Source organism: Octopus bimaculoides, chromosome 18 (genome assembly GCF_001194135.2).
Source record: "Octopus bimaculoides isolate UCB-OBI-ISO-001 chromosome 18, ASM119413v2, whole genome shotgun sequence".
NCBI lineage: Eukaryota > Metazoa > Mollusca > Cephalopoda > Octopoda > Octopodidae > Octopus > Octopus bimaculoides.
The window spans coordinates 39,860,080-39,869,393 of NC_068998.1; the positions used below are offsets into that span (position 1 = coordinate 39,860,080).

Below are 9,314 nucleotides of genomic sequence, written 5' to 3' on the forward strand. Positions count from 1 at the left end.
ATAGCCTCGGGCCGACCAAAGCCTTGTGAGTGGATTTGGTAGACGGAAACTGAAAGAAGCCTGTTGTATATATATATATAAATATGTGTGTGTTTGTGTGTCTGTTTGTTCCCCCTGCCATCGCTTGACAACCGATGGTGGAGTGTTTACGTCCCCGTAACTTAGCGGTACGGCAAAAAGAGACCGATAGAATAAGTACTAGGCTTACAAAGAATAAGTCCTGGGGTCGTGCTTGGAAGAAAGGTGTGTAGCGTGCGATCATCATATTGACCATAAGAGATAAAGTTGTAGAAAGTGTATGGAGAGGAGTGTATGAGCTGCACACAAGTGTACGAATGGTTCAGACGTTTCCAAGATAGCCGAAAAAATGTTGATGTTGGCAAATGTTCTAGGAGACCTGCAACCAGCAAAACTGAGAAAAGCATCGCAGATGTGCATGCAGCTGTGAGGGGAAATCATCGAATCATCGTCCCTGAGTTATCAAAAGATGTGCAGGTTAGTTACGGTTCAGTTCAGTCCATTATCACTGAAAATCTGGGTATGAGATGCATGTCTGCCAAGTTTGTGCCAAAACTGCTTTCAGCTGACCAAGAAGACACCCGGGTTTCAGTTGCAGAAGCTCTTGATTGTGCTGACAATGATGAAAACTTTTTGAAAATCTGCTTAGGCCTCTGAGCAGGTATCGCCAAGCTTTTGGCAAAATTTGATGTAGATTCTCTGCTCAACTTTATCTGTCATGGTCAATATGACAATCACATGTGGCACACGTTCCTTCCAAGCTCTGCTGTAAACAGTGGAAGTGAGCTAGAATGTTAACACTCAGTGCACATGCACAACAAAGTTCAAGGTCAATCTGTGCCAAGCGGCTTCACTCTGCATGCTTTAGCTTCGTTATAATAACAACAGTTCGGGTACTTATTGATTAGATCATACACACACATATAAAAGAAGCCCGTCGTGTGTGTGTGTGTGTATATATATATATATATATATATATATATATATACGACAGGCTTCTTTTCAGTTTCCATCTACCAAATCCACTCACAGGGCTTTGGTCAATCTGAGGCTATAACAGAAGACACTTACCCAAGGTGTGATGCAGTGGGACTGAACCTAGAACCATGAGGTTGGGAAGCACATTATTAAATTTCAGTTTAAAAAAAAAAATTAATTAAGTATTAGCAGGATCCAATTGAATCGAAATAGTAAACCTCAACCCATTTGTGTTCTTATATATATATTTATTATCTAAGGCTGCATTGTTCAATGTTTTCTTTGAACTTAAGATAGTAAGTGTGAGCTAAGGAAATTTGGTTGCTTTTCCTAGCAGCTCAAGAGGTCACACAGAGGTTTCCTTGTGCTGGTGGTAGTGGTTACATTAAAGATTGTGTTGGTTGTAATGCTAGGATAGTCACTCTGCTCAAACAGACTTATGATCAAAGATTAAAGGTGTTCCAGTTGGGATCATCTCGTCTTATTTTCAGACACAGTTCTATCAAGGACTAGTTTATCCCAAAGTGCCATTCCTATTTTAAATACAGTAGGGTGTCATTTGAAGGCAGATTTGGCAGCTATTTCTAGTAAATTGAGTAATCATATAGAGGTTGACTTGAGGGCAAAATATTTGGCTGCTATTTCTAGGCATATTGTAGGCAGTGTTACTGATGCTATTAGAGACTGTGAAGTGGATTGCATAAATGAAGGAGTCAAACGTACTGTTATTTCTTGTGTTAGAAGTACAGTTACAACAGGTGGTGGTAGTGGTGCTGTTATTCTTAGTTGTAGTGTTGTTGTAAGAGTTCTCATTGAGGTACACCTGTCTTAATTAGCAAGTATGATATGCTAGAGGAAATTTTATGTCCCTTCACACCTGTGTCTGATAGGGGGGAAGGGTTGGCAGAGAAAAGACCACTGCCCTCCGACCTCCAGCTCCTCATCTCCTCCTTGCTATGTTTCCCAACAGTGGTGGTAGTGTTGTTGTTGTTGATAGTGCTGTTGCTGATGTTGTTAGTGGTAGTGTTGCTGTTGATGTCAGTAGTACTGTTTCTGTTGTTGCCAGTACTACTGCTTCTGTCTTGCTGTTGATAATAATGCTGCTGTTGATGTTGTTAGAGCTAGTGTTGTTGTTTTTGTTGTTATTACTACAGCTGCTGTTGATGATAGTGCTGCTGCTGCTGCTGTTGTTGTTGTTGTTGGGGCTGCTGCCATTGTTATTGTCTACAATGCTGTCATTGTAGGTATAATAGTTCATATTAGTGATGGTGGTGGTAGTAGTAGTAGTAGTAGTAGCAGTAGTAGTAGCAGCAGTAGTAGTAATAACAGTACTAGTTCTGGACAAGAACCAAGGAGATGCAAACTGAACAGGGCAGGGAAGTGGTAGACCATACAGTGCACAAAGGAACACTGAAAGGGACAAATGATGTAGACAGTGAAAGGGGACAAAAGTAGAAAGAGAACAGACAGACAGACAGAAGACGGATGCTGATAGGATTAGATGAAGGACAGAAGAGGATTTGAATAGACTAAGTCCAAAATGGTCAGTCTTACCTTATCATCACCACTAATGTAGTGTTTGCCACTTCCTGGCTTTGAAAACTGGGGATCAAGAGCAATTGCTTTGATTGGTCGGTCAAAATTCTTTGATTGGTCATTTTCACTTGAATATAAACCAGTGATAATGATCTGCAAAAAATATAAAGAATTAAGAGATATAAGTACAGAAAGTCAGGTTCTGTGGTTATAGTTTTACACAAACATTTCACCATTTAATATACTATAGAAATTGTCTAAACTTCATTCTAAAGAAAATTGTTTCTGATACTGGTTCACAAAACTCTGTATGTCTGTTTCAGATATCTAGAATACTTTAAATATGTACAAGTAGGTCTTAGAACTAAGCTTAATTCTTTGAACCCTGAACCCCTTCCAAGTGTGTATGCAAATAACAGTGGTAAACAGAAGTACATGAGAATGGAATGGTGAGCTGATAGGATACAGACAAAAATCACAGGTAACACAAATTCTAGGTTGGTGGATTCAAAGGGTTAGGAAAATCTGTTAAAACAGTTTATCTTCTGACAAAAGTTAGACCAACCTGTCAGACTAAGATGAAATTAGAAAAAATAGATTGACCACAAGAAGCAATTAAACCAAACTAAGAACATCAGTTAGACAAGGCTGACCACAGATAGCTGTAGGTGCAGTGTGTAGAGAAAGCTGTCTACAGATAGTAGTAAGAGTAGTCTGCAGGCAAGATTGACCACAGACAGCAGTAGGAGCAGTCTGTAGATAAGACTTACCACAAAGAGCAGTCTGTAGATAAGGCTGACCACAGACAGCAGTAAGAACAGTCTGTAGACAAGGCTGACCACAGATAGCAGTCTGTAGACAAGGCTAACAGCAGGAGTAGTCTTTAGACAAGACTGACCACAGATAGCAGTAGGACCAGTCTGATCATCACAAACAGCAGTTAAACTAAGCTGACTGCAGGCAATAATCACAATAGAATGATCATAGGTAACAGTCAAGACATGATACTGCCGTTCAAATATTAGTTTAGGCATTGTAGATAGAATGCTTTGTGGTCTTCGTTCTGGTTCTGAGTTCATATCTTACTGAACTCAGCTTCACTTTTGATCTTTTGTGGGATTGATAAAATACTAGTTGAGAGAAGACGGAATTGTTGGATGAGATATATTGCGGCATTTGTTCCAGTTCTTTGCATTTTGAGTCCTTGGGTGGTAGACATAACCCACTTCTTGGTCTGTGAGTGTCATTGTCGAAGAAATAATATCACAGATATTGCCCTTCTAGCACAGAATATTTAAATATAATTTAATTATAATAATTAACCACTTTTAAACATTACACCTTGAAATATTCAACTAATTAGCAGTAATCAGCAGTAACTTCCAATCACACCTCAGACCAAAATAACTGCTGCCACCATCTCTATAGAGACTACCCTCAACATCACCTCCATGGCTACTGCTGCTCTTGCTATAATCCAGTGTTGTACAAAGACTCTCTCTCCTTTTCCACTATTCATAACCACCCAGCAACACTACTGGCTGTAGTTACCAAGACAAAGACTGTTTCATGTGGATTAATACAGTACTGAAAGGATGCTAATCATTGAATGATGGTGACTGGTGGTGGAGGTGAAAGAGAGGTGCTGGAAAGTGAATGTGCGTGCATGTGTGTGTGTGTGAGAGAGAGAGAGAGAGAGAGAGAGAGAGAGAGAGAGAGAGAGAGAGAAGGGGGGATCTCTAAATTTAGACATCAATATGTTCAACTTTTGAGGACTTTGGAATACTTTGATCTCACTGAAAGTTCTATCTTGGTTGCAAAATTAAGAGAAACTAATTCATTGAGACTGCAAGCATTTTAGATTGTTGAGGTTAGAGAGTTAGAAATCTTTTGTGGAAACAATGATGACAACTGTTACTACATTATAATCAATGACAAAGCTGCCACCACCACCACCACCACCTTGAGCCATTAGCAGACGTTTTTTAGCTTTAGTTCTATATCAAGCAGATATCAAGTTAAATTGTTGTTGCCCATTGCATTAAATATGTTAACATTAACATTTATACATTATTTACTTCCTCATCTCTTAAATATAGAACTGTATTAACATTTATGTTTTCAAATGGATGACATCTAGGAGTAATTCAATACTTAAATAATTTTATTTTTCTATACCAACCAGTGTTCAATCATGAACATTTATTTAGTGATTCTCCCCCAGTTATAGGATTTACTAATGAGGTCATAAGAAGACTGAAACAGCTGAAAGAATCAAAGCAATGTTAGTCATTCACTAAGTGGGAGTAGCAGAAAAGAAACACCTTACAATATTTTGAATTAACCCTTTCACTGTGAAATTAAATTTCATGGTTATTCTGGTAATGATGTTAAATATCTACCAAGAAATAGAACTGGTATTTTCTGCAAGTACCATTACCTCAATAAACTTGACCTAATCTCAACAAAAATAGTTTGAAACATGACATTCTTCAACAAAATATAGATTCCTATATAAAATTGCTATCAATAGTTAAAGGTAATGAAATTTTGAGTGGCTATATCTGACTTGTACAGTTAAAGGGTTAATTTAACTGACTAGATAACCACTCATAAAAATGTTTCTGCTAATGTAAGACATCATCATTAGTATAATTGCTGTTTTCATGTTTATTTCTCCACAATGACTGAATAGGTGATTATAATGTATTTCTTAATCCTAAATTTCTCCTATATTTATTGCAATGAATGATCTTTCAGTAATTGCAATGGTAATTGCTGAGTGAACTAGTTTGTGTAAGAATCATCAATGGTTCTAAGAGCTTATTAGTCGTCTCTATCTACATTTAACAACCTTCTACATTAAATTCTTTAAGAACCATCTTTTTTTATTGCCTAGCTACAAGGGGAGAGTAATGTCTAAAATGGTTTACAGGGTTTCTGAGAGTGATAGAAGAGTAGCAGGTATCCTCAAACCAGAAGCCTGACCCAAATACTTACAACAGAGTGGACTCTGTTAAAGGCACCCAAAGTGTCAGGTGGTGGTGTTAAACTAGACAATATAGGTTTACCACCCATACAGGCTATGGCAAGACTTGAAGTAAGAACATGAAGAGCCAAAACAAATATCACAAGGCATTTTGCTCTACACTCATAATTCTGTCAGTTCACTACGTTAGACAGGTACTTTATTTATTGGCCACAGAAGGATGAAAGTCAGTTGCTCCTGTGGGGTTTGAACTTATGCAAGAAGCCAGAATAAATACAGCAAGACATTTCTTCTGATGCTCTCACGACTTTGCCATCTTATTCTACACTCAACATCTTTCTCATCAACCCACAACGCTTAAAGTTTATTATAAATGGTCCAACTTGATCTATCTCTCATTAAATTTCTAACACCACAATATTCCTTGACCTAAACTATCCAATTAGAAAGGTCATAAATCTTGAAGAACCACACCCTCCTACACCAACTATGTCTAAATTACTCCTTGAGCCAACAAGGCAGTTTTTAAAGGATAACATAACATGGTACAAATAGCAGCCAAATCTCCTTCAAGTCAAAACCCCTTATCTTAAAATTGAAGGTCAATATAAGATAGTATATCTTTAATATACTATGGATGGTCACAGTTGGAAGACTGTTGATCATGGTTCTACTCAACATGAGTTGACCTGGGGCAAGCAAAAACAGCAACAATAGTCATTACTATTACAGTTATTACTACAGCCTTGGATACACAAAATCAAGTAGGACTGCAGTAAAATGTGTAGCATTCAAACTACAGCAAATTGTGCAGAGCATTCAGACTGCAGCAAATTGTGCAGAGCATTCAGACTGCAGCAAATTGTGCACAGAATTCGGATTGCTACATACATTGATAAAACACTTTGACCCAATCAGAGAGTTCTATATCTGTTGGAAACAGCAGTCAAATATTCCTCAAACTACTAAATAAAAAAAGGGAATATGTAAGACATATTAGACAATGTAGTTAAGGGTACATTATATACAAAAATAGTTGGGTTGGTTATTGATGATTGTCTTTTATCATAAATCAGCATGATCAGGATCAACAACAACACAATGATATATCAATACCCAGTAAGATCTTATTCTATGGTTCAGGGGGTTTCATTTGGAAGAATATCTAGCATTGAAGTATTTCTTCAATAATTTTCATACCCAAAAGGCAAATTTATTAAAAAAATTTCCGTAGGTTCTCTCAGACTACCTAGAATTCCAGTAGTGACTTTATCCAACATTCCCTTTTACTTCTAGCTCAGGATTTTGTCCATCCACTCCTATATCTAATATCCTGCCATACACAAAACACTGCCAAAGACAATGGGGAGGCATCTATGTGGTGGTGTTTTGACCTGCATGCAATATTGTTCCTTCCTAGTGATACAACACACACACGCAATTTTTCTATACTATTAAATGAGAGAGAGAGAGAGAGAGAGAGAGAGAGGGAAAGTGTGTGTGTGTGTGTGTGTGTGTGTGTGTGTGTGTGTGTGTGTGTGTGTGTGTGTGTGTGTGTGTGTGTGTGTGTGTTAGGGTTCATTAAACACCTTTCAGTATAATCTATTAACCAGTTTTTGGAGCCAATCAGGCCTGCAGACTAGAACAGAAAACATTAAATTCTCAAAATTTCAGCCAGAATGTTTATAAGAACATGGAGTATTATAGTTAAACCTTTACATTTAAAGTAATGTAATCGCAATGGTTACAAAGCATGGTCAAAGATAATACAATAAATAATAATAATAATAGTTCTTTCTACTATAGGTACAATGCCTTAAATTTTTAAGGGAGAGAGCTAGTCAGTTGATTATACTGATCCCAATACTCAACTGGTACTTATTGCACCAACCCAACTTGAAAGGATGAAAGGCAAAGTTGACAAGGGCAGAATCCGAACTCAGACCATAATAATAATAATAATAATAATAATAATAATAATAATAATAATCCTTTCTACTATAGGCACAAGGCCTGAAATTTTGAGGGAGGGGGATAGTCGATTACATTGACACCAGTACCCAACTGATATTTATTTTATCAAACCCAAAAGGATGAAGAGCAAAATTTGAACACAACGTAAAGACAGACAAAATGCTGCTAAGTATTTTGTCCCGTATGCTAACAATTCTGCCAGCTCACTACCTTATTATTATAATGATGATGATTGTTTCTATTATAGGCAGGCATAAGGTCTCAAATTTATGTAGGAGGGAGCATGTTAGTTCATTACATTGGCTTCAGTATGTAACTGGTACTTTGTTAATTCTGGAAGAATGAAAGGTAAAGTACAACTTGGCTGGATTTGAATACAGAATATTAAGAACCTGAGCCATTACTCCAGAGCGTCTCGTCTGATGCTCTAAAAATTCTGTCAAATGAAGACATTATTTATTCTATTACCAATATACTAGATTGGATGTATACAAGTTTACAGCTTCCTTTTTTATCTCTTTGCATGTGTGTGTGAGATGCAACAATAGGTATGTAGATAAGAAGTTTGTTTTGCAACCACAAAGTTTCAGTCCCACTACATGGGACCTTGGCCTGATCAACGCAAGTGGATTTGGTAGAAGCCCATGTGTATGTATGTGTGTATATATATATATATATATATATATATATATATATATATATATATATATATATATATATATATATACATATATCATAATCATTTTAACGTCTACTTTTCTGTTCTTTTATGGGTGGGATGGAATTTGTTGAGCCAGATTTTCTATGGCTGGATGCTCTTCCTGTTGCCAATCTTCACCTGCTTCCATGAATAACATGCACACACAGACATACACAGAGAAGGGTTCATATAGTTTCCATCCCATATTTAATCACAAGGGTGGTCAATGGCTATAGGGGAAGATATTTGCCCAGAGTTCTGTGCAAGCTATGCCTGTGCTTGTCTTTAGATGTGTGTGTGTGTGTACATGAGTGGTACTGAAAAGTTCCTGGTTTTGGATAAAAGAAAATATAGGAGGATCAGTTAATTATGATTTTATTCACACACTTATTGCAGTGGTCCTTCAGCTTTTCTAAGCCCTGTAAAACAACTTGGAAGGTTGGGCCTCCAACCAGACCTTTCATGGTACCTTTAAAGCCAGGAAGTTTTCAGCACCCCCTTGTACATATGTATGTATGTATGTACATATATGTGTGTGTGTGTGTGTGTGTGTATGTTGAGTATTTCCTAGCAACATGAAACAGTTGCTGCCACAATTACAATTCCTACTAAACTGGTATATACATATATATATATTAAGTACCAAAAGCTACTGCTCATAAAATCTTTACAGAGACATATATAAAATCCTGGAAAAGTAATGTAATTAAGTAGCAATACTTGTCCAATACATAATGTACACAAAATAAATTCCAAACAGCTATTTATTTGGTGAACATGTCAAAATGAAAACTATCTTTAAATTTGATCTGAGAACAAAGAATTTGCTTCTGCAATCAGCTTTTGGCTTGTGAAATGTTATTTCAATACATTTGACAGAAGTCTTAAACAATTTATTGTCGACTTGATTCATTCAGTGAAGACTCAAAAGAATTCATTTAAAAGATTAAAATAAATAATGACAATAATATATAACAGCACCAATGACAACAGTGATGGAAATGATGATGACAATGATGATAAATAACACACATACTATGTATGTGTGTATATGCATACATACACACATATATATACATGTGTATGTATGTATGTATATAAATATACCCCCCCCCCCCC

The 9,314-nt window shown here is 36.7% G+C and overlaps 1 protein-coding gene across 3 annotated transcripts in view; it reads right to left on the reverse strand.

Annotated features, from left to right (window-relative positions):
• The window catches only part of LOC106883153 (vacuolar protein sorting-associated protein 41 homolog), a 172,996-nt gene that overhangs the window by 43,202 nt on the left and 120,480 nt on the right, over nucleotides 1–9,314 (reverse strand). For all 3 annotated transcript variants that reach the window (XM_014934063.2, XM_014934065.2, XM_014934061.2), the window contains one exon: nucleotides 2,551–2,685. In XM_014934063.2, coding sequence (XP_014789549.1) covers nucleotides 2,551–2,685 — 135 coding nt within the window. The remainder of the gene's footprint in view (nucleotides 1–2,550; nucleotides 2,686–9,314) is intronic.